A 27,129-nucleotide genomic window follows, 5' to 3' on the forward strand; every position below is an offset into this window, starting at 1 on the left:
ATATATATATATATATATATATATATATATATACACACACACACACACACACACACACACACACACACTTACATACACACACACACACACACTTGGGATATTGAAGTCCAATGAGTTGCCTGCATTGTACACAAAATTATGTTACTACCACATGTTATTGAATTTGCTGTGATACAGTCCTGGATAGTATCAATGTTTCCTGTGGGACCAGTAATATATAGTATTGCTATTTCAGTTTTTGGTTGAGCAAGGGGAGAAGACTTTGCTAGATGTGAGATGTATTGATGCTTGCTGTTTTTCATCTGGGCAGTCAAAATGAATGTCCTGATGTTCTCTCAGCAACCACTACCTATCAATCCAATTGCCTCTGGAGTATTTCTAAAGAACTACCATTTTGTCTCACATCCACTATGAAGGTTAGGTTTCACTTCTGTCTTTCAAAAAAAACCCCCTAAAGTCTTTAAAATAATAATTAGAAACAGGTTTTTCATAGAGCAGGAAATAGCACCTCAGGTGGGAACTAGTCCGTTACTGAAGTAAAAACATGAGAGGTATGCAGACAGTTCCACAATGATGCTCAGTAGTAAACTTGCTAGGGAACAAATATTTCACATGACAAGATAATCATAGTATCTGGTATAACAGATTAACTGTTTTGACAGAATGTGCACAAGCTAACACCCTCAAGTATTCAAATTATTGTGGATTTTTAAAAGCCTTTCAGCTATTGGGGAACATTTTTGCAAAATGGCTAACTCTTCCTCCAGCTACTTTATTCTTGACCCCAAAAAGGGGAAAAAGTGTGTGATAACAACCTTTAAGTTGGTGTTGTGGAATGTATAAGATTATAAGAAAAAATAACTTCTCATAAACCACAATCTCTTAAGTCATATCCCCAGTAAGTGGAGGAACAGCAATACTAACATTTACCAAGGCAAACATAGGCCTCAAGGCCCAACTACATGGGTCATATATTGAAAGCTGATCTGTAGTGAGGCACACTGAATCAGTACCACATGTGTCCACACAGCCAGTCAGTTTGGTAGCTATTAGGTGTCCACACTGCATGGCACCAAGACAGCCCAGTGGCTAGATAGAATCTGCAGCACCAAACTCAGGCCCCTTCCACACAGCTGAATAAAATCCCACATGGTCTGCTTTGAACTGGGATATATGACAGTGTGGACTCAGATAACCCAGTTCAAAGCAGATATTGTGGGATTTTCTGCCTTGATATTTTGGGATATAGAGCTGTGTAGAAGTCTGTCATCATTGAACATCACCCTCCTTATTGTCTCCCTTGTGTCATTGGCTACTAAATTTCGGTGGTAAATGCTTCTTACATCTGCTGATGCTGACCAGAGTACCAGGGCTACACAGGAGAGGGGGGAGGGGGAAAGTGGAGCTTCCCCCAACTCTTTTAAAATACAAGATAAATCTGTGTTAAGTATTTTCCTGACTTTTTTTCATGGAGGATAAGGCTGTGTTAAGTACACCCGACTTTTTATAATACAGAACAAGGCTGTGTTTGGGCAAATGGGCCCCATGCATTGTGTACACACTGAAGCGTCCATTCACCCCCACTCTCCTCAATGGCCTGCAAGATGGGTTCTCAATCTAGTTAATTTGGCCTAGACAGAGTAGATCTATAGAATCAATTGCTGAATGCAATATCCAGAAGTAGATCGATCCCAGTGATTCAGTGCTATCTGTTCCAGTTGGGAGTCAGACCAAAAGAAGTTAGCAAGGTACAGTAAAGTCTTGCTTATCCAACCTTCACTCATCCAACATTCTGTATTATCCAATGCTGTCTGCCTCTCACCATGAGCAACAGCTGTTTCTCTAGGCAGCAACGTGCAGCAGGCCAACATGCCCAACAACAACACAAGTGCAGCCATGCTCTCAAACTAGTGGCAGACTTGTTGTAAAACATGATGTTTTGGTGCTTAATTTATAAAATCATAGCGTAATTTGACATTTATTAGGCTTTTCCTTAATCCCTCCTTATTATCCAACATTTTTGTTTATCCAATGTTCTGCTGGCCCGTTTATGTTGAATAAGCGAGACTCTGCTGTATGTCTATTCTAGTTGTGTTTTTACATCATCTTTTCCTCATTCCAAGACATATTTACTTCCTGAATGTTTCCTCCTTTCCCCTTCTTGACAGAAGACTTTATCTCTTGAATACATCACATTCCATCATTTGGAATGGGATAAAAAGGGAGACTGAAAGAAAAAGAGAGAGGTGGAGAGAGAGAGAAAGGGAGAATGTTCCTTTCAACCATGAGTAACATGGAGTTTGTATTTGACTTACGTGAAGTTCTTTCAAATTCTTGAAATCTCCATCCTTTATTTCAGTGATCTTATTGTTCTGCAGGTCCAGAAGAGTAGTGTCTGGGGGAAGATCTTTTGGAACTTGAGTCAGTCCTTAACACAAAAAAGGATAAAATGATAACATATAAAAGCATAAATATACTCAAAAGGAAATCAAGTCAATTTTCACTCCAGTGGCATATCTAATTTCTAGACAACTAAAGGACTAACAACTAAACTTAGTTAAAAAGGAAATGATTCATCCAACTCAAAAGTTTACTGAAAAAACCTGGGTTTTTTTCAGAATATATTCATGTGGATTCTTGACAAAACTAGTTGTTTCCAGATCAAAATATATGGAAATGTTAACTTTGATCAAGATATCACTAAAGGAGTTGGTAGATTTGGCTCCAAAATTGTAGTAAAGTCTTTGTTTTGGCCTCATTAGAAAATGCACTCAAGGATGATTAATATGGATTTGTTTACCAAAACTGACAGACATTTAAATTATAGTATGAGTTATTTTGATGGATCTTGAATTCCACTTTGGGAGGAAGACAAGATATAAACTGAATGAATGAACAAATGAATGAGAACAATACTTTAGTCAATAGGGAATATGCTCAGTCAGTATAATGTAAAACTGCACAACAAATGTGCAGGGTAGGATTATTTAAATATACACTTTTGTGTATATATGGGCATGGGTTGAACCTGAAGGAACTGGGAGCGGCGATGGCCGACAGGGAGCTCTGGCGTGGACTGCTCCATGAGGTCACGAAGAGTCGGAAACGACTGACTGAATGGAGAAGAAGTTGGGCATGGGAGAATCATACCTTGACAAATATAAAACTAAAATCAGTATGCTATCACAGATCTTCAAACATTAGTAATGGCTTTGTGTACTGAACAATTCAAGCTTCACAAAAATCAAATATAGCCAAAAATAATTCCATAATTCAAGATCAGGGTAATACCCAAGGCCACAGAAAATGTGCAAACTACTGTGATTGCCAGATTATTTTATCAGGGAAGAGATTCCAAAAAAAAAGCATGTGCGGGCGGGAGAAGAGTAGAGGGAATGAGGTTAATGTTGCTGAAATAGTGAGAATCAAATAGTCTAGAGTCTTATAATGAAATATGGCGCAAAATGTGAAACAGTTTTTCACATACTCAAATTGTGTGTCGCTATATGATTGGTTATGTTTAAAGCTGGCCCTGGGACTACCACAAACATTTATGAGATTAACAAAAAACAATAGTAGATCATTTACCTTGGCATATTTCCATATAAGGAATTATATGGTAATTTGTCTGGCATCCATTATGAAAACATTAAGAAACCAACTTGACAGATATTTCTCTCTACCTCGTTGATAGGATCAGTCACATTGTCATCAATTTTCCCTTCTCCAACTGGTCAAACAAGAAGCTCTTTTAGACAATGTCAAGACATGTCTTAAGTGCATCTACTCATACTTCAAGTCTTCCATATTCTAATTATGGTCAGTTAGATCCACAGCTATAATTCTGTATGGCAGTCAGGGGCCCATCTTGGAAACTTTCCAAATACCAAGTTCTGCTGACTTAAGCAAGTAACTGCATAAAGAAAGGCCATGTTTGGATTCAGTTTCGTCTTATGTATCTGAAGAGAGTAAATTGTCTATAATCAGTGGAGACAGACCAAAAACATGCCTCATTTGATTTGTATCCCTCTTTCCCCTAAAGTAAATAGCTAAATTATCACTGAATGTAACAACTAAAACATCAAAGTATAATGAAAGAAAATGTCTATCAGGATTTTAATTTTTTGTCCTTTTCTACATACCAGTGATCTCATATTTATCCTCATCTAAACTGCTCAAAATACAGGCAGTCTCCAAGTTATGAACGATATAGGTTCCGTAGGTTTGTTATTGTATGTTGGAACATTTTCTTAACTATGAGTCATTTCTAAGTCATATGTTTGTAACTCGGGGACTGTCTGTATTAGATTTATAAAAATAGAAAGCATTTTAAATGACTTTGTCAAATTCCATCTTTATGTAACAGTGAGGTTTCTTTGTGTTTTAATGTGAAAGTTTGAAAAATATCAGACAGTTTGATTAAAACTGCATATAAAACCAGTTTCAGATGTGCAAGTTAAATGTTTCAGATGTGTAAGTTAAACAATACAATGTAAATTATGCTGCATTAGATACAATCAGTTAGCTCTACACTTTTTGCCCTTCTTCCAAATTCAGTACATCCAAAATAATTTGCATATCTTGGCTGGGCTCCAGAATCTATCCTACCTGCCACACATCAGTCCCGCTGAAACAGTGTGCCAAATTAGTAAACAGTATTACTTCTCCTCTTCAAAGTTTAATTGAAGCCACATATGAGGTTATGTTAAAAATATGGACTAATTAATTAATTAGGACTAAAGCATAATTACCTTTGCCTAAATCTAGGTGTTTGGGATTCCAACTCTCAGAAGCCCTAGCCAGCTTGTCCAATTATCATTTTTAGATGGCAATTATTCTCACTCTAAGGCTTTGTCCACACTGAGCACTTAAATCAACCCTGTGGTGGCCAAATGCAGCATGGGGCTTAGCTGAGGTAACGTGTGATAAGACAATCTTAATGCAGCTATGCCCCACATCGCCCAAAGTCAGCTCCAGAATTTGGACTATTCCCACTGCCATCCCATGTTTCTCAGCTCGAGTAGCTTGGAAATATAACATAGCAGTCCCCTTCCCCCCAACCCTCTATGTCACACAATCCTGCCTATCCGCCGATGTGTGCAGTAATGTCAGCCAGAGCAATGGGGAGAAGGAAGAGGGGCTCACCCCTCCCTCATGCCCCATTATCTCAGCTGATGTCATTGCAGGTGATAGATAGGTAGCACCCATGTTGTGGCTGGAGACCCCGCAACATGCAGGGTGGGCAGGACAGTTAAGATGGCTGCCCAGTGGTGGCAAATCATTTTCGACGTTAATGGACAGTGAGTCCCTGTTAACCATTCCCTGGTCTAATCCAGTATTGGACATCCCAGATTAGGCCCAGGTTATGCATTAGTGTAGATCTATCCAAAAACATAGGGCAAAGTATGGTGGACAACGGTTTTGTAAACAGAGCTGCCACTTAGATCCAATCCAGGGTCAAACATGAAGTTCAAACAAACTAAGATGCCAAAGTCAAAAGTCAGAGTACCAGAAGTTGAAGCCATAACTGCTTAAATAATAAACCACGAAGCAGCAGGGTCAGCTCCCAGGATGAGAGCAAACAGACATTGGATTCAAACCAGGAAACTACTTTGTTTGCCACATAGGAATCCCATTGTTAAAGCTTTATATTTTTGGATCTCAGCTGGTGCTTGATGAATGACCATTTCTCAGTGAATCGCTGAGGAACTCATCAGAAAGGCTAGGTGAAGCATCCCACAAAAAGAGAGAGGCAGAAGTTGGAAGCATTGCCATTCTACACGGGAAGCCCCCTGTGTTGTATGGAAAACCTCAAACAAAGCTTCCATCTAAGTTGGAACAGGACCTCCACACGATGTTGTATGATGTCCACCATGGACCTCCATCCCCAAGACAGGGTAAAAGCATCCCAGGATGCTAAATTTATCCTGTTTGATGAGGACCTGAAACTTGCTCTTTCTCTATAGCAGTCTAGGTGGCCTCCAAATGCTGTGCTGGTCATCCGAGGAGACGGAGTAAAAATTTTGGCTCATTTCTGCTTTAAATGTGTTTTGTTTATTTGAGGGTGGGCTTTTTTGTGACTATTTTACACCAGTTAATCAATAGTTGGTATATGTTCTATTGGGTGCCATTCTGCTTGTAAAGAGATGAATTGGTCACAGTTTGTCAGGATGTGTAGTTAATTGAGATTAAAAACATGTAGGTGAGTTCCTATGGATTGCTTTTAAGATATTGACCAGGCTAGAGACCTGCACTCTAGGGCTATGATGTAGAATATGTTTGGATCCTTATGGTCTCCCGGAGCTGTGAAGCACTAGGAAGGGTGTTTCTTGGAAGGCATCCTCCATGCTCTATAGGTGGCTGGGGAAGAGGAGTGGAAGTGTTGTTTTATTCCCTCCTTAGGCCAGGCGTATTCACCCTAATCTGACAGGTGGGAAAGGGTGCCCCTGCAAATCAGTTTTCCCCTGCTGTTCGTTCTTACTGGATTTAATGAATTTTGATCCTATTTAAACTAAGCCTTTGTGTTTACTCTTTATTTCCCCCCTCTCTATGAAAAAGGTGCATTTTTGATAGAATAATTTCTCTAAAGACATTGTAAAGTGTGTGAAATCTTCACCACTATGCTATTTTTCTTTAAGGGGGTTCTTAATAATTCTATTATTTGTCAGGAAAACTAGGTATGATGAACATTCTTTCAGTCCCTTTATTATATATCACCTCTGTCCAAAATATTTCTAAAGAAATAATTAATTTCAGGTAGATCATATCATTTCATCCTCACCCCCGCACGTTTGCTTCCTGTGAGGTCACACATTTATTGTCTTTATTTCCAAATGCAACTGTCATACATTTCATGGATTCAAAATATGATTCAAGTATGAGTTTGTGCATCTATCTATGTTAATTACAGGAGCAGATAGAGTTGCTCAATGTATTTTTTAAATTTTGATATATTTTGATTTACTCATCCTGTTTAACATTTAAAGTTCCTTGTCACCACAAGTCTGTATTAAATCCTCATTTGGTTGCAATCACAACTTGAATAAACATGCATGATTCTTTTCCCTTCAGATTTTTAGCAAATTGAAATATATGAAACAGATCCAGCAGCAGGAAGTGATATGGCAGTGACTGATTTGCTAGAAGATTTCTTGTTCATGCTATAATTCAACTCAGGCATCTAACTTAGGCAATATCCTTTTAGAGGTTTTCCTTTTTTTTGTCTGGAATGGCTTCATCTGATTTAATGTACTATTATAGACCGTAACTATACTTTTATTGTTATGATCACAGACCACTAGTATAAAACTTTAAAACTTTATAACATTAAAAAACAGAGGGTTTTTTTTAAAAAAGTGTCAACATTAAAACCAAAAATTCACATTAAAAGCAGAAAGTCCATGAGTAATAAAATGAGTAAGTTAAAACTTCATCCACTTAAATCATCCACAAACAGCTTCCTTATTTTTATTGCTACTACACAAAACCTAGCTACTCTAAAAGTGCTTGGTCCCTATCCTCTATAATAGGGGTCCCCCAACTAAGGCCCATAGTCTGGATGCGACCCTCCAAGGTCATTTACCTGGCCCCCACCCTCAGTTTTGGACTTAGGTTCACCCAAAGTCTAAAATGACTTGAAGTCACACAACTACAACAATCCTAATTAACTTGTCTATCTCATTGGTCAGAAACAGGCCCACATTTCCCATTGAAATCCGGATAGGTTTGTGTTGGTTAAAATTGTTTTTATTTTTAAATATTGTACTGTTCTTTCATTGTTGTTCTTGTTGTTGGGGGGGGGGGGGTTGCACTACAAATAAGACATGTGCAGTGTACATAGGAATTTGTTCGTTTTGTTTTTCAAATGATAATTCGGTCCCTTAACAGTCTGAAGGATTGTGGATCGGCTCTCCACTTAAAAAGTTTGAGGATCCTTGCTCTATAAGATATTTTAAACAACGTTCTTCATTTCTGCCTGTGATCTTCTATACCAGTGATTCCCAAAGTGGGCGCTACCGCCCCCCGGTGGGCGCTGGAGCGATCCAGGGGGGCAGTGATGGCACTTATTAGGACACGGGGGCAGGGCCAGAGGAGGGGCGGGGCCTCTTCCCAAGTGCAGGAGGCAGGGCTGAGCACGTGAGGTGCCTGTTAGGACACACAGAGGGTGGAGCTAGAGAAGTGGGTGTGGCTTCTTCCCAAGAGCCCGAGACAGAGCTGAGAATCTATACCTCTCCTGAGGCTCTTGTTGGGACACAGAGGGCGGAGCTAGGGAACCAGGCGGGGCCTCCTTCCAAGAGCCTGAAACAGGGCTGAGCCTCTATACCTCTCCTGAGAGGCCTTTTAGGACTAAAGGGCGGGGCTAGGGGTGAGGGTGGGGCCTCTTCCCAAGAGCGCGAGACAGGGCTGAGCCTCTCTATAACTCCCCTGAGGTGCTTGTTAGAACACAGGAGCGGGGTATAGAGGTTCAGCCCTGTCAGGCACTTGGAAAGAGGCTGCGCCCCCTCCTCTAGCCCCGTCCCCTGTGTCCAGGACAGGGAGAGAAGCTCAGCCCTGTGTCAGAGCTCATAACTCCGCCCATCCCAGTCCTGGACGTCCATTTGTGGCCCCGCCTACCTCCCCTCGCAGCCCTGCATCTTGGACTAGGGGAGAGGCTCAGCCTCACCCTCTTGAGCAGGAGCCACGCCCACCCCTCTAAGTCACGCCCCCTTTCCAGGGGGCGCTGAGTCATATTTTTTCTGGAAAGGGGGCAGCAGGCCAAATAGGTTTGAGAACCACTGTTCTATACAATGAGAGTAATAAAAAAGATTAAATATCTTTATAGAATTGACATCACAAAAGGACATGCCTGGCAGTTTCCACCTTCTCCATGCCACATGGGCATGGATGGTCATGGTAGGGGATACCTGTAAACCTATCCTGCAGTAATGCTGATGGTAACACATTGAATCTGGCCAGGGTGAAGGATCTCTTAAATTTGGAAATATAAGTGGGGAAATTGTAAGGGAAGTCTGGCAAGCTTACATTTTGAGTGCACAAGATTCAGCTTTGCACAAATGAAGATACTAATGAAAAGAAATTTGAAAGGTAAAAGTCAAAAATATCCAAATGGCCAGAACTATGAAAACCTTAGCAGTGGGGACTCAGGCCAATTTCAGTGGTGTACCTCTGAATGCAATGATGAATCTTTTCATACAATGCAAACAAAATGTGATTCACTTCATCTTCCCATCCTATTCTAGTATCCTGTTGAGGATTACTTTTAAGGTAACAATATCTGGCAAAAACAGTAGGTTATAGCAGAAGTACACCCAGTCTTAAATCATATTCCATAGATAAGGAAAAGTATTTCTGCTTCCCAGACCTTACCAGTATGGCAAGCCAAGCCAGCAGTACCAAGGAGCCTATTTCAGAAAAGAAAAGCTTCATTCAGAAAATGGAGATACAGCACTGCCTCCCTTCCCCCAAAATACCAAAAAGAGAGGGGGCAAACTTACACAAAACAAGTTTAAGTGGACAATAAGGATTTTTTTAAGGATTCAGAGAATTTTCCTTTGACACACAATGAAAACATTTATTATTAAATTCCTTAACTTACATTCCTTAGCTTAGTAGGGGGTGGATTGTTACATGGTAGGTGTTTAAAGGACACGTTGTTTAAACAACTGCCAAAGGCAGAATTGAAAATTGTGGAGAAGTTCAATGAACTAATTGTAGATACTTTCACTGGAGAAGAAGTAGGATAAATACATCTGCCTGAATAGATATTTTCCAGGAAGATCACAAGTTGTAACAAAGGCAACTAACTCGAATGCCCCTATTAAATCAAGATAAGGTTAGAATCATAGAATCATAGAATAATAGAGTTGGAAGAGACCTCATGGGCCAACCAGTCCAACCCCCTGCCAAGTAGCAGGAAATTGCGTTCAAAGCACCCCTGACAGATGGCCATCCAGCCTCTGCTTAAAAGCCTCCAAAGAAGGAGCCTCCACCACAGCCCGGGGGAGAGAGTTCCACTGCCGAACAGCCCTCACAGTGAGGAAGTTCTTCCTGATGTTCAGGTGGAATCTCCTTTCCTGTAGTTTGAAGCCATTGTTCCGTGTCCTAGTCTGCAGGGCAGCAGAAAACAAGCTTGCTCCCTCCTCCCTATGACTTCCCTTCACGTATTTGTACATGGCTATCATGTCTCCTCTCAGCCTTCTCTTCTGCAGGCTAAAACATGCCCAGTTCTTTAAGCCGCTCCTTATAGGGCTTGTTCTCCATACCTTTGTTACCAAATGTTACCAAATGTTTGTCAGTTATTGCTGTGGTAAAAGGATGGAAGGCTGCCATTATGCTCATAACCTGCCTATGGACTAGTTATAGTATCTGCTTGACTGCTACAGGGACAGCTTTTGTAGACTAAACTTGTGCTACCAGCTTTTTTTATCTTAGTTTCAAAGATCTTTCTACAATAATACTAGACCAGAAAGCATTTCATAGTTCACGGCCTTCCAGCATGAATGGCATTATTTCTTTTTCACTGCCTTTTCACCAGGAGCTTACCATCTCCAGCCAACAAAATGGCTAGTTACATAATTAGTTGAAAGAAATGTGCAAACAACCTCTCCTAACTGTTCTTCCTAAGAGCGTTTTACACAAAGATGTGCTCTTGATTTATTTGCCTCCTTTGTTTGGTTCCATACCACCTTTGACTCCCCCCCCCCTCAAAAATACCCTTTCTTTGCCCTCTCGTTTCTTTTTCGCTCTATTTGTTTTCATGTGTGCATGATTTAATGCAGCAACTGGCAACAATAGAGTTGCTTGGCAGATGCAGGGAATGCTGTGGATGTAGCATATCTTGATTTCAGTAGGACATTTGACAAGGTCCCCCATGATCTTCCACATGGGATTCGTGTGGATAGCTTTGCAGATGGTCTGTCATATATTCATTCAATATTGAATGTGTTAAGAAGAAGGTATTGAATATCCACATATTTTCATCCACCATGACAAAAAGTGTCTTGAACGCTGAGATTTTTGCCTTGGGCATTCTTGAGTTCTCATTGCCTTTGCATGAAAAGGTTTCCCAGCCATCGAAACAAAGTCTACTATCTTTTTGGGATCTGAATACAGTATTACCACTAGTTTCAACAGTATTCTGTACAGTCTGCCCCCAAAGTGACCATGGTAATAATATTACAGGAGCAATTTATTTTATCAGTAGCATTATGGGTTGTCATTCTTGCTCCTCCTTCAATGTAATATATGTCAACATTGGCCAGCAATGTCCTACTGGATTTCATATCAGGTAAGCACACCAATCCCTATAGAAAAGACTAAATTGACATTAATTTGATATAAGAAATTACAGTCTTCAAATGTTCCTCAGCATGCTTTTTTCACAAATGGTTCCAAACTGTATCTATTTTTACCTGATATACTCCTACAACCATATAACTGATAGTATACAAAGGTTTGAGATTAATTCCATGACTCTCTGAAGAGGTAAACTGAAATCAATGAAAGCTTATGAATCAGTCTTAAAGATGCTGCTGGACTCTTTCCCTTTTCTTTTTAAATTATTATGCTGTGGAAATTATCCCAGCTATCTGAAATCCAATTCCATCTTTTTTGGTTTGAATCAAATGGCTTTCTGTTTCACTACTGAACTGGTATAAAAGTAAAGTTATCTCATTTGGATCCTATTGACATGCTTTGCTTTTTACAATCCCTAACATTTTATCCAGATAGATAGCAAAGAGGCTTCCTAATAGCTTTAGTACAGGCATGGGCAAACTTTGGTCCTTTAAATGTTTTGGACTTCAACTCCCACAATTCCTAACAGCCAGTAAGGTGTTATGCGAATTGAAGTCCAAAACATTTGGAGGGACGAAGTTTGCCCATGCCTGTTTAGTACCTCCTCTCTCTAGCACACATGATGAACAAATCTGGATCTCAAAATGAGGTTATTCATGAATTAAGCAAAACTTCAATCATTTTTTATCCCTTTCAATCCCAGCCACTTTGTTGTGATATAACCCAACTTTTCTGTCTGGGGAAAGAAAAAAAAAATCTTGATACTACCTAAGGCAGGGTGCAGACCTGTGACAGGACTATCATTACTGTTCTTCTTCCAAATGTTTTTACTGACGGAGAAGGCAGTGGGCTTTGAAACCTAGCGTGATAATTTTGATTGGCCTAATGAAGGTAATATTCAAGATAGCACTTGAATTATCATCCAACTTGTGTTTATTTAGGCAATTATGTCTACCTAATATTTTAGTACTTCTATCCCCTATAGTACTTTTTATTACAGTCTCCTACTCACAAGAGTCCATTTAGACATTAAACTCTATTTTATTTGGACTGGGCAAAGGAGTTTTTTTTAAATCAGTATTTGATTTAAAACACATTAACGTGATGCTTATGAATCAATCAACTGTAATAAAATACAGCAACACTGAAAATTCTTCCACCCAAATTATCTAAGTAATTAAATTGATATCAATGTGGCTATCAAACTTAGTCAACTAAACTTTCTAGTACTTTTCCCTCCCAAACACATTTAGATTAGATGGAATTTAAACATATGTAAATAATGGGGATTAAGGTAATATTATCTTGTTCCACTCTTGCACAATAGGGAAGATGACATCTGGACAAAGGAGAAGGAGAGTTATTACAGCATGACATAATTAAATCAGTCAGAATCTTGAATCTCCAACCATTGGCACAAAGCACTAACTTCTGGTGTGGGAAGTCTCAGAGGATGATGTTAATGATTTAGAATTAAGCAACATTGTTCTGAGCATATTCATGCATGTCAGATATATGCCAGAGGTATAAAATAAGTTGCTGATATAATTAAAACCTTCATATGATCATCATTCATATGAACTCCAACTAAGCAGAGAGCTTGTGAGCTCACTTCTCATTGTCTTCTCTGAGCAAAATGTTTTGAATCACTTAGCAGTGAAATCTAATTTTCTTTTACACAGTATTCTTGCAATGCGAAAAAGATTTAAAAGTGGGATATCTGGATGAAATTAACTGAAGTAGGGAAACTCCATTTCAGAATTGTTTTGGGGGCATTTGAAAATATTAAATTTCCTGTTTTGTTACTAAAATTTTAGGACTTTGGCACAAAAAGCGAAAGATAAGGGGAAAGAGTTGATTAGGAAAAATAAATGTTTATGTTGGAAAAGTTTAGTTATGGATAGAGGAATTACAAACTCTTGAAAATGTTCTGGGAGCCTTATACATGAATATCTTCTTCTATATCACAAAGTCTTTTTTCACCCTGGTTCAATAAAAGCTCGATATGGATGGCTATATCAACAGTCAATTGCCTGTAAGAAAAATTACTAATGGCTGCTATAATATTAATGAATTCCATGTACAGTCAGCTGCATACATTCTCTGGGGTAGTGACACTGGGCTCCCACAAACATAAACATAAACAAAAACTATTTTTTATTTAAGAGAACACTTCTCCAGGAATCTCTAGCTACTGGAAGTTAACTATGGATCTCACTGGGGGATTTAGAAATTCTTATAGACTAGAGAAAGGTCTGAGTATTTCTAGTCCTCTTGCATGATTCCAGTAGAACCTCACCAGAGTCACCCTACAAGATCTAGAGCAGTGGTTTTCAATCTGTGGATCCCCAAGGTGTTTTGGTCTTGTTTTGGGAGCTGAAGGCCAAAACATCTGGGGACTCACAGGTTGAGAACCACTGATCTAGAGATTCCTATCATCTCATCACATTGGGGCAAATTGCTCTTTTGAAGGACTTTGGGGATGGGGCCTGCCAAGCTTCATCACATGACACTCAGCAGGCCCCGCCCCATTTAGTGCCAAGTGCCAAGGAAGCATTGCAAAGATGCTTCCTCGGCAATGACAGAGAGCTAAGTGGGTTTTGGGTAGCTCCAACGTAGCTACTTGCATTTTTGGGCCCTTTCTCCATCTGATGGGGACAGCTTGCTAATGTGCCTTGTTCCATTGTCCCTGTCTGGTGGGGGAAGTAGGGAGGATGCACAACCCACCACGAGGCACCCACGAGCCTGCTGTTTCACTGCCTAAATGGCACAGGGACCTAGGACATGTGAAGATGTCTCTAGTGGGAAATATTTAATCCAATCTACCAATTTCAAACCTGCAATTGTGATATTTTTCATGTTATCTCAAGCATTGACATATTTCCACATACAGTGATTCACTTTGAGATAAGAGTATTCACTTTGAGATAAGAGCATTTAGAGCTAAGAACTCTTTAATTTGTTCCATGCTCTTATCTCAAAGTGAATTTTCCCATTGAAATGCATTGAAATCCTATTAATCAATCCCCCCAAACCACTCCCCCTCGATTTTTGTTATGTGTTTTTAAATACAAAAATGCACTTTATAAATAACAAGTAATGTATAAATTCACATTCACATGGAACAATAAAAAAAATCCACTTTAAAATGGTAGAAGTACAAAATTGTGGCAAGGAAGCACAAAGCACAAGTGAAGAGGCAGAAGTATAATTTTCTTCATACTGTACTCATTTTGCCTCCCTCCCTATCTTGCTATCTCTCCCCCTCTCTCTTCATGAAGTCAAACATACCAGGATTAAAAACCACACAAAATCAACAAACCCAAAGTTCCTCAAAGTGGAAGAGATAGGGTGGCCTATAAATAAAGATTTTTTTTATTTTTATCATCATTATTATTAGTTTTATTAAAGCAGACAGCAATCTCCCAAAGTGGACAAGAGCATGAGGCATGAAGGCATGAGGCACAAAGGTTGCTCAATTGAAGCCTTTAAGCCCTGTACTCTCGTGCTGGTGCTCCCTCTTGCACTAGCTCTTAACTTAAAATTATATTCTTATGTCAAAGCACAACCTAGGCTGAGTGACAGCTCTTAACTCAAAATGCTCTTAAATTGGGATGCTTTTAAATAGAGGTTTCACCATACCGTACTATACTGTTAGCACTACTAGAAAATCATATCCCCAAGATATAGTACATATGGGCTATCAAAAATACTAGAAGGTGAACAAATATTTTCTTATGAGAAAGAAATGCTACAAAAATCATCAGAAAAACTTATTTATTTATTTATTTATTTATTACATGCATTTATACCCCGCCCTTCTCCCCGAGGGGACTCAGAGCGGCTTACTTATTAGTCATTTCAACTAAGCACTATTCGTAAATTCCTCACATTTCATTATCACATCCATTATTAAATTATTAAGGAAAGTTAATGTTGTTATATGCCACTTTCCTATCATAGGAGACACAAAGTACTTTTTCTGATATGGATGCAGATCATGAAGCAAAACTGGAAAAACCATAAACTTCATGCCCTGGTGTGACTCACATTTATGTGTCATTTCTAGTTTAGTTTTGAAATTTACTAATAAACTTAGGAAACCTTTATATCATAAAAAACTCATTTTAGACATTACAATCTGATGGTAATAATTGTTTACTGGTAAAGAGACATTGATGAAATGTCATCCTACTGACAAAGTAAATATAACAAAGTAAACAAATATTAATATTTTAAAGTCTTTTAGCAATGCTTGATTTATATACTGAACCACCAGTTCTTTGCTAAGGAGACAACTACTAGCTGTTTGCTGAGCAGCGATAAAGGAAGATGTCTCAATAGAAAATGAAGATTCAGTGACTTCATCAGATGGCTGCTAAGCTCCGTTTCCATGTGATATGAAAATGGAACCCCACGGGAGTCCCACTGAGGACATCACATGATATATGGAAATGGAGCCTAGCAACAGAAAGCAGGGGAAAGGTGGGGAAATATGCAGTAAGAACATTGAATGACTGGCCATTCCAGAAGATGGGGAAAGACAGGAGGGAATGGGGTGAGATGGTTCCTTCCGCTTTCCCCCACTTTCCCCCACTCTGTCTATAAAGTTCTGGTTGAAGAGTCAGGTGTCACCAATAAGAATTTTGAGAAGTGAAGTTTTTATATCATTAAAGAAAAAGTTGGTGAGGGTAAATAAGGAATATAAGAAGCAATTATGTATTGGTACTAAAATTAGATGAAGGCTGAAAGCATTTTGGGGTGTGCTCTCTTTCTCTTGCCCTCTCTCTGGGGATCTGATTTAAAACCGCAGCTCCATTGCTAGCCAAGAGGTCTTCATGTTTCTTATCTCACCTCAAACTCTACTTGCATATTTGTGAATAATAATACAAGCACACCATAATAACTATCACTTTTTATTCCAATGGAAACTGCACCCCCTAATACTATCCTTGGAATTCTTTATTATTAAGGAAAGTGGTGGGGAGTAGATGAAAATAAAGCTTAATGGGAGAAGCTAAATAAATAGCTTGATACCACTTTGTTCTGATTCCTAAATATACAATCTGTGCTCTGCCCTAGACAGTTTCATGAGCATGTCAAACTGTACTTTTTCACTGGTCACTATAATGCAACAGCAATTATTCAAGGATTTCATATTCCTTACAGCAATATGAAATCCTTGCCTCTTTTATACCCAGGGTTATTGTATCATAGGGATGCTATTAGGATGCAATTTTGATTTTTAAAAATTATGAATTTTCATTTTAGCTAGCTGGAAAACATTAAAAGGACCCGAGTTATAGCTCATAGACTCTATAGGCACAGTGGTGTAATAGTTTGCTATGATTCTATCTTGGACTTGGGACACTGGGAGATCCCACTTCGCCATGGAAATCACCTGATAACCTTGGGCAAGTTGAACTCTCACAACCTCAGAAGAAGGAAAGGGTCAACACTCTTTGAATAACCACGAAAACCCAGGTATGTCTAAGGTCATCAGGTGGATTTCCATGGCCAAGTGGGATCTCTCAGCGTCCTAGTCCAAAACAGAACCATGGCAAACTACTACAAATATGACTTGAAAACATAAACAAAAGCAGCAGCAACATCACTATAGCTTGGCCAAAGTGTCACTGATTATTGTTATAAATTATAGGGACATGTACTTCACATAGTACAGAAATGCCATGAGTAGGAGAAATAATCCTTCAAGAAAAAAAATCTGCACACCAAACACAGAGTAATAAAATTTTGAGCTACACAAGAAAAAGTCATTTAGGAAATAATAGATTAAATGAGAGTCTGAAGAGGGGCCATATCTTTCCTTTTGGTATCTATTCTTCACTGCTCCTATCATACACTATTTTTAAAAAATTGAGGTATTCTACAAAATAAACTTCTCTCAAAAATGTTTCTTTATCACTGTAGACAAGAAAATGTGTGAGTATTCTTTCAATTCAGGCCGGGCTGTGGCGCAGGCTGGTTAGCAGCCAGCTGCAACAAATCACTCTGACCAAGAGGTCATGTGTACAAGGCCAGCCCGTGCCTGCGTTTGTCTCTGTCTCTGTTCTATGTTATGGCATTGAATGTTTGCCTTATGTGTATGCAATGTGATCTGCCCTGAGTCCCCTTCGGGGTGAGAAGGGCGGAATATAAATACTACAAATAAATAAATAAATAAATAAATAAATAAATAAATAAATAAATTCCAACTCTGGCCAAGTGGCCATATCTAAATATGGATGCCTGTGAAATGGCCAAATGTAATACAGTAGAGTCTCACTTATCCAAGCTAAACGGGCCGACAGAAGCTTGGATAAGCGAATATCTTGGATAACAAGGAGGGATTAAGGAAAAGCCTATTAAACATCAAATTAGGTTATGATTTTACAAATTAAGCACCAAAACATCATGTTATACAACAAATTTGACAGGAAAAAGCAGTTCAATATGCAGTAATGTTATGTTGTAATTACTGTATTTACAAATTTTGCACCAAAATATCACGATATATTGAAAACATTGACTACAAAAATGGCTTGGATAATCCAGAAACTTGGATAAGTGAGACTCTACTGTACTCCCATAAAACTGGACTCTAGATTACTGTGGTTTCCATTGCCTTTTTGCAAGGCATTATGATGTCCTGTTATTACATCAGACATTCATTTCATGTACCACTAGCAGAAGTCACAGGATTTCTAGTTTCTTTCTGTATCACAGTGAAAAACTAGTGATTTTTGTATATATTTTAACAGAGTTTAATTCCTACTTTTTGACTTGTCTAATCTCTGCATCATCTTACTTTCTAGAATGTATATTTTATTAGAACCTACTATTTTTTGACTTACACAAGAAAAAATATACAAATATTTGTAGTTATCACTGAAGAATAAACTTTTGCCATTTAAATCAAACTTGGATCATTAATAGTATTTTGTCTGATCTCTTGATTATAATAAATTATTCATTCATAGTATTACTAATTAGACCAAACTGAGTCAAATACTAGATTATCTTAATTTTCATATGTTCAGTGCTCCTTCAATAACCACTTGACATCACACTTATTTTACTTTTTAACAACATGAAAAATTATGAATAGCAGATTGTGATCCACAAAACGTTGGATTTATCTGTGTATTTATTACCAGACTATCTGTGTTTGCGGTTGTGTGCATTTACATCTTTTCCAACTTATGGTCACTTCAAGGTGAACCAAACCTATTACTGTTTTTTTGGGGAGCTGAGAGCACATGGCCTACTCTAGTCACCCAGTGGGCTTTCATAGACAAGTAGGGATTCAAATCTTGGTCTCCAAAGTTGTATTCCAACACTCAAACCATTACAGCACACTTTATTTCATTCATGTTTGATAATACATTGTGAAAAATACTCAGGGTCTTGAATGAAAGGCAAAATAAAATCAATAGAAAGAGAATGCCATACCTTCCATGATCTGTTTTGACAAAGGGAGACCTATGTATAATTTTATAGCATACCACTGTGTAATTCTCTCACTCTCTAAATTTGCTTGTTGACAAGAATATACAAATGGCAACAGCAAAATTATACCATGACAGCATAACTCAGTAAACATGTCAGTGTGGATGCCCTAAAATAACTCAGTTTTCATTGTAAGCTTGCATCAGTAGACACTTTATGATGTAATGTTTTCTTCAGCTTACCTAAATCAGAGCACTGTACAACCCGAAGATGGCACTGGCAACGGAATGGGCATACTGCCATCCCTGGATATCCTGGAGGCACTGTAGGTTCAGGTGTTCCAGAACCTGCTTCATCTTCAAGCATAAAGTCAAACAATCCTCTTTGATGGAATGGCTTGGCCAAGCATAGTGGCAGGAGTAGAAGGAAAAAGACAGCCAGCTTCATGGCTCAGTTCATCTATTCAAGGGAGCAGCAGTAAATCTAGAAGACAATCCAAAAGTGTACTCATTAGCAATGTGTTAGTGCTCAGATATTTGACTCTTGTTATTGTCAATTATGATAATACAGTTTTGCTCTGTGACAACTCTATGAATAAAAGACCTCATGGACACCCTGTTTTCAACCAAGCGAGGTAAAGCCAAGACATAATGCTCAGGTTCTACGAACTCAGGCTTCTTTGATTGAATCTACCCATCTGTAATGTCTTTTTCCCTACTGCCTCTGACTTTATCACACATTACTGTCTTTGTCCAATGAGTTATCTCATAGTATAGCAGGTCATTTTGACTTTTAGCTAAAGTTCAAGCTTGATTTGCTCTTGGATACATTTTGGCAGTCCATGATACCTGTACAATCCCAGCACTGAATTTTAAATAAGTTAATTCTATCTTTCTGTCAGCCTTTTTTCACTATCCAGTTTTCTTAATCATACATAGATACCAGAAATACTACCCTATTGTTAAGCTCTATCAGATGAGAGCCACTGAAACAACTGGATGTACCTACAGGTCAATTTAGCATTCAGCTATTGATTCAGTATTGATTCACCAAGATTCCAACTTACATCTTTTACACATTTACTACTGAAACAGTTTTTGTGTACTAGTGCTATAGTTTGTTCAAAATAATTAAAGTAGTGCATTTATTTAGGAAACAAGGAGGTGTTTCTAACATAGAAATTCATAAAGAAACAATGGAGACAATTATAGCCACATTAGTTTGGACAGTTTGATTTTACTTTCATATATTAATAACAGCTTGCCATGTTAGAATTCTGCAAAATAACTAAAGAAAGAAACCACACTTGCTATTTGCCAATTCTTAGTCAATACAGGAACTGTGTTGAATTATGCTCTTCCCACATTTTTATTACTATGGTAAATTATAGGTTCTGGTTGGCCTCTTTCTTTCTTTCTTTCTTTCTTTCTTTCTTTCTTTCTTTCTTTCTTTCTTTCTTTCTTTCTTTCGTTTGTTCTTTCTTTCTTTCTTTCTTTCTTTCTTTCTTTCTTTCTTTCTTTCTTTCTTTCTTTCTTCTCTCTTTCTCTTTCTCTCTTGCTTTGCCTTTTAAAAAATTCTGCCAAGCTGGCCAGGTCATATGTAAGGATCTTTTAGCTGCTTAAAGCAAATCTCATCGTGTTTTAAATAAAATGTTCTGTTTCCAGTTGGTTATTCTTCACTTCTTTAACAGTGAATCAACACTACTGGTAACCTTCAAGCAGATAAAAATAACAGAAAGCCCCTTCCAGTCACATTAGACATTCAAGACCATTTTAACTTGGAGGCATGGAGCAGGAAGGGACATGGGAGGAACCAGGAAAACTGCCATACACATAGAACGTAATAACACAGGGGGCAACAGAGTCATCCCTTCTGCCAAGCTTGTGTTTCACCAGAAAGCTTGGCAGAAGCGGTGACTCTGTTGCCCTGCACGCCACTCCAGCACAGCAACGCTTCCCACATAGAGGAAGCATTGCCCACCTGGAGCAGAAGTGTGCTGGTTTCATTGGAGATAGCACAACATAGGGTCTCCACTGGAACTTGAGGAATGTTGTGTGATAGGCTGCATGCCCATTCTTCCCTCAACTGACTGGCAAGCATTCTTGGATCTTAAATTGGTAAGTGTGATGATGTCCATAGTTGCTGGTGGCCACCATTGCAGTGAGGAGGCAAACCCACTCCAAGGGCATGTGTATCGTGGCTGCATAATCTGGGGATAATTGGCCTGTGATCAACCATGATGGTGGTTGCCCATGCACTAAACTGAGTCCTGTGTGGTGCTATGTCACTGTCTGCACAGACCATACAGCCTGGCCCCACATTAATCCTGCTGGCGATTTCCTTGGTTTCAAAACTTCTACCACTTTTCCTCATCAGCCTAGGAGATCCATAGAAAGCCTGCTTGGCAATGGCACACCATCATTTTTTCTGAAGTTAGAAATGGGTGTCTGGACATGTGATCAGCACAGAGAGATTGTTCTACCCTTCCGCGTTGATTGCCTGGGAAAAAAGGATGGAGCAGTTTCTGTCATGTGGGCATCTAATTTTCCCAAACTGGATCTGATCCATCTATCCACTGGCAAAATAACTCAAGATCACTCTGGAGCCGCCAAGAAACACTGGACGTTCCCCAACTCTGCTCAACTTGGAACAAAGTTCGGTTAAGGTCACAAAAATATAGATCCTTCCCAAAAGTAGCCATACATTGTCTGGACTGCCAGCACTTCGGAATTAGTCCATGGTGGGTTTTGTTTGTTGTTTGGCCAATGTAGACATGGCCCCAATGGAACTATAAAACCCTGTCTACAAAGTGTGTTCAATCCTTTGATTGCTCTTTTGAAGTTCACATAAAAACCCAGAATACATTCATTCTACTCTACTAATCTTGAAACCATTAGCCACACTGCATAAAAACTATAAAACTCTACTACGTTTACAGGAACAAAGCTTATAAAATGGACTGTGCTCTGTTTACAGTTTTATAAGGATATATAGTCAACTTCTTGGTCATGTTTCTTGTTAACCGTTAGTCCATTTTTAGAGTCAACAATATAGCCATATGGATGTACCAGTATTTAGGTATTTATCTGAAATGATAATTTTGTGTGTTGCCATGGAAAAAACCACATATTTTTATCCTATACCAACAACATCTGTCAACAGAAACCACACAGGAAGAGTGGATAACAGTTACTTCCCACATAAGCATTGCCTGTGTGATGCTGGTATAGAAAGAAACCATGTCATCCCCTTGCTTGTTGTTTATAAATGTTACTTGTGGTACAAGACTGCAATATGGAAGCATGCTCCAGCAGTAATATAGAATGTAGTAAAGTCTATGCATTGGAAGACTATTATAGCAACTAGAGAAACAGATTTCAAAGATTTTGCTAAGCAGCATTCCCCCATGCATCACCACAGAGCAGAACGGTAACTAAGCAGTACTTTTTTATTTAGCCTAGTCAAGAAGATCTAGTACAGTTCTATAATGCAGTTATATGTTTCTTCGTTGCTTGCAACAGAATGAAGTGAGCAGAAATGTCTTATATAAACAAACCCAATTGTCCTGATTCATTAATTAATCTTAATTTGGATGAGAGAAACTGCATGTAGCACCTAAGGGCTTTATAGGGGTTGTCCAAAGCTGGTTCCCCCCTCTCTCTGACACACACACACACACACACACACACACACACACACGAGACTAATGAAGGAAAATGGCTTTACGTTTGTCTATCATCATTACTAGATACCTCCAGGATACCTTCAAATTACCATCTGAACCCTCTGAAATAAAAAAAAATCAGACAAATGAAAAAATTATAGGATTGTTGTGTGTTTTCCAGGCTGTATGGCCATGTTCCAGAAGAATTCTCTCCTGACATTTCACCCACATCTGTGGCAGGCATCCTCAGAGGTTGTGAGGTCTGTTGGAAAAACTAAGCAAGGAAGGTTTATATATCTGTGGAAGGTCCAGAGTGGGAGAACTCTTGTCTGTTGGATGCCAGTGTGGATGTTATAATAATTAATCACCTTGATTAGCATTAATGGCCTTGCGAGCTTCATGTCCTGACTTCTTCCTGCCTGCAGGAATCCTTTGTTCAGAGGTGTTAGCTGCCCCTGATTGATTCATGTCGGGAATTCCTCTGTTTCCAGAGCGTTGTTCCTTATTTACTGTTCTGATTTTAGAAGGTTTTTTTTAAATACTGGTAGCCAGATTTTGTTCATTTCCATGATCTCCTCCTTTCTGTTGAAATTGTCCACATGCTTGTGGATTTCAGTGGCTTCTCTGTGTAGTATGACAAGATAGTTGTTAGAGTGGTCCAGCATTTCTATGTTCTCAAATAATATGCTATGTACAGGTTGGTTCACAGCTCTGCTATGGCTGACTTCTCTGGGTGAATTAGTCTTCAGTGCCTTTCATGTTCCTTAATTCATGTTTGGGCAATGCTGCATTCGGTGGTCCCTATGTAGACTTGTCCACAGTTGCATGGTACACAGTAGACTCCTGCAGAGGTGAGAGGATCCCTCTTGTCCTTCGCTGAATGTAGCATTTGTTGGAGAAATTATAACTGGAAGTTAGCTCTGGTCTTATTTTTTCCATGACTTTCTTTTTTTTGAAGGGGCGGGGGGGTGAGAGAGATACATTCCACCTTCAGAAAGCCATACACTTCATTTTAATTTCATCTTACTCCTTTCAGAAAGGATATCTGGGTGTCATAAAAGCTTGGTTTGGTATTGTCTTTCTAATAAGGCTCATGATCATTCAAGAAGGCATTCTGTGTGCCCCACACCATCACAGATACAGTTGGTGAAGACCTAGGAGAGACCTTTCTCTGTGGCAGCTCCCATGCTATGGAATTTCCCTTCTATGGGAGGCTAGAGTACTCCTGTTCCTTTGATGTCTTTTTGCTCATTGAGCAATGACCTTGAAAATGTATCAAACCTTTGGTTTTTTACTGAGTGTGGCAGAAATGTCTTTGAATGGTGAGTGCTATACTTTTATCTTGATTATTTTAGAATATATTTTCAACTATTACAAATATTTTAATAGCTTGTTGTTGTTGTTGTTTGTTGTTGTGTGCCTTGAAAAGACATCCAACTTACAGCAATCCTAAGGTGACCCTATCATGGAGTTTCCTTGGTAAGATCAGTCCAGAGGGCATTAGTCTTTGCCTTCCTTTGAGGCTGAACGGGTATGACTTGCCCAAAGTTTTCCAGTGGGTTTCCATGGTTGAGCAACTAATACAATGCTAGATCTAATTTTAATAGGATTGTGCATGTATCAGGTGTTTAAAAACCTTGTGTTTGTTACTTTGCATTTCAAGATTCATATTGGGGAAATGTGAGGATGAAACACACACACATACAATAAAAATCAACAATACTTAAAACACATGCAAAGCAATCTGAAGATATTAGAGTGAGATATAGTAATTGGTCAAAGGCTGGACCACTAAGTTCCCGTACTAACTCGGAACCTGGGCTTAGGCCACCTTGTTTAACACAATGCTCTAGAAATGTACTACAACTCAAAGACTCTCAGTGAAGAACTTGCAGTAAACTTCTGGATTAATTCTTCATGCATTAACCTGTTTGATTAATAATCTGGGGTAGGGGAAGCAGCCTAGGCCCTTTGGGTGCCATTGAGTTACAATGTCATCAAATCTGATAGTTGATCATGTTGACTGGGTGCTGAATTTCTGTAGCATGCAGAGGATCAGTTTCCCTCAAGTAGACTTTATAGTCCAAAGGCATACTGCATAGAGTGGGCACTTGGTATCCACTGGGATTTGCTTATAGGGCCCCTTGTGGATTTCAAACTCTGTGGATGTTTAAGTCCTTTTATATACAATGGTGCAAGAAATTTCTTTGTGGATTTTTTTTTAGGGAGGGGCATTTTTCAAGCTCTGGATGATGGAATCCCTGTATGCAGGATCTGTGGCTATAAAGGGCCAACCATATATATAAATTGTGGGAGGATCCAAAACTGCATCAAAATTGCATCATTTCCTCTTTTACCCAATCAGCAACCATTTTCTATAATCATTTTTTTTTAGCTGCTGTAGTTCCATTCTGTGGGATTTGGGGTTTATAGCTTGTTGAGGCACTAGAACTCTAGCTGTGAATTCTAAATAGTCACTTGCAAACTGCAAACCCCAGAACTGCACAGGACATAGCCATGGCAGTAAAAGCACAATCATAGCACTACAACTATGCAACTTCAAAAAAAATGAAAAAGTTAGGAATCACTACTAACAATTAATATGAAGTTTAGAATTTGTTTTAGTAAACAGTTTCTTTCTTTATAAGCATACCTAGGTGCAAGTACTTTCTACGTATTTACATAAATTTCCATAGATGAAAGAAAATGTACTACAAATACTTAATCTCAATTGACTTGTGTTCCCATAGTAAAAAAGAAGCAAACATGTAAAATTAAATATCTAGTACTTTAAAGAAATCAAAATGTTATTTTAAAATAATTTTAATAGCCTACTAACTAGCAATGGCTCCTAGAATGATCCTTAATATCCCTAGGTGTACTAAGGATCACTTTGAGTAAATGTGACAAACTCTGTGGCTGACAGCTAACAATGGGCCTCATCCTCCAAAAACTGCAATAACCATAATATCCTTTCAGCAGCTTTTCTATAGCTAGAACCTTGGCACAAATGTATCAGGAAACAAAAACTACTTATTCTTCAATAAATGTTCATAGGATTGCATTTGATATTATTTTGATGGGTTTGATTAGAGTTTTTTGTGAAGAGAGCAAGCAAAAGTGGTGACACACTGATTACTGGGCATTTAACACATTAGTTCACAATGGGAAATAGTGTATACATGTAATTAAAAATCAGTAAATACAACTGGAATAAAACATATCAATGTGCCATTTATAAATATTCTGTCCCTATGAATCATATAAGGGAAAACATTTGATTGTGTGGTAGGTTGTACTGAGTGCAAGGAATTGGGAGTGGGGGTGGGGGTGGTTTAATTCCATACTGAATTATATTAAGATATTTCTATTCTAGCTAAGACTTTAAAAGTCACCTTATCCATGACTTGGGTAAACTAGAATACCAGCTTGAGTTAGTATTCCACATCTTGCCTTTATAAAATGTAGGCAAATAACAATGACTTTTCTAGGAAGAGCGGAATCCCCAACACTAAATCTGACTCCATCAGTCGTTTTTACAAATCTTCAATAACTAGCATTTTGCCCGTTACTTTCCTAAAAAGAATTAACAACAGCGTCCTTTACAATACAAAGAACCGAGAAAGTAAAGAACACTTCCTAGACACATTCAAAATTTCTGAAATATATTCATTTTTCATTTCTAACAGCATGAATGTCTCTTATCCAGTTTGTAACCTTTTGCTGCAAAACAGCACTGTATGTTTACCTTCAACTTCTTCACTCCAGAATTCTGTTGTCTTAAATATGTAATCACTGTTTACATATGCAATACTTCATTTTCTAATGTTAAGAAAAATTCTGGGCATAGCATTCCCTCCCTAACATAAAATCAAAAATGCCTTCCACTTTTCAAACTTCAAACTCTTCTCCCAACACATCAACTGCTTTCAACTTTTCATTACAACAAGAAAGTCTATGGCTATAAATGCAAAACATTTTAAGAATGACAACAATCCTTTATGAAAACAGAAATGAAAACCCCTAAAGGGAAAAGACTGCAAAGAAACATCCATAGTTCTCAGGAATGATCCCAAGTAATGCAGAGAAACCATATTCATGCTTTGTTAAAACCTCCTTCTTTCAGATTCCCTTTAGCTTTTTCTGAAGTTTTACTGTTCTGTGGCAGAGTTCAAAACATTTATGGAAAACTGTACCTTTTAATCCAGGGATTTGCAATAGGCGCCCTCCAAGATGAGATGCAATTAAAGGAAAGATTTCAGCCGGGCAGAAGACCTTGCAGGTGGGGAAAGGAGGAGGGGTAGATTGTTGCTCAGTGACTGTCACTTGGTGGAAAAAAACCCTCCTGCTTCTTCTGTTCCAAAAGCTCCGTTAAAAAACTTAGGTTTCCTTCAATGAACAGATTCCCGGCTGCTAACACCCACTGTAGATCATATGGTAATGACATGTCTCCTGTATGGTAGCCAGAAACTTTATCAGCCCTCTTTTTCCCCCTTTGCCTTATTTCTTTTTCATGTGTTCAGGTTCCTAAGTGCTTTTACAGACTAGCACAGATGCTTGATGGCTTTCCCCCTCCTTATTTCTGTCATTTTCTTCAAAAATCACATATTTAATTGTAGAGTTTTCTAGCTTTGAAGCATTTTCTTTAGTGAAAGAAAAAAGAGCTAGAAGGCTTTCTGGTTCACAGTATATATTAGACTCAAGGAATCATCTTTCCATGT

At 38.6% G+C, this 27,129-nt stretch overlaps 1 protein-coding gene and 1 non-coding gene across 2 annotated transcripts in view; both read right to left on the reverse strand.

The window, feature by feature from the left end:
• The window catches only part of dcn (decorin), a 41,480-nt gene extending 14,663 nt beyond the window's left edge, over positions 1–26,817 (reverse strand). The window contains exons 1-3 of the mRNA XM_003221044.4: positions 26,605–26,817; positions 18,987–19,227; positions 2,316–2,428 (exon numbers count right to left, since the gene is read on the reverse strand). Of these exons, the coding sequence (XP_003221092.1) occupies positions 2,316–2,428; positions 18,987–19,191 (318 nt within the window). The 5' untranslated portion in view covers positions 19,192–19,227; positions 26,605–26,817. The remainder of the gene's footprint in view (positions 1–2,315; positions 2,429–18,986; positions 19,228–26,604) is intronic.
• Positions 20,594–20,674, reverse strand: mir5425 (microRNA mir-5425). The gene has a single exon (NR_130025.1). It is a non-coding gene; the product is annotated as a microRNA mir-5425 (primary transcript).
• Positions 26,818–27,129: the final 312 nt, after the last annotated feature.

The sequence above is a fragment of the Anolis carolinensis genome, chromosome 5, assembly GCF_035594765.1.
Source record: "Anolis carolinensis isolate JA03-04 chromosome 5, rAnoCar3.1.pri, whole genome shotgun sequence".
In the NCBI taxonomy this organism is placed as follows: Eukaryota; Metazoa; Chordata; class Lepidosauria; order Squamata; family Dactyloidae; genus Anolis; species Anolis carolinensis.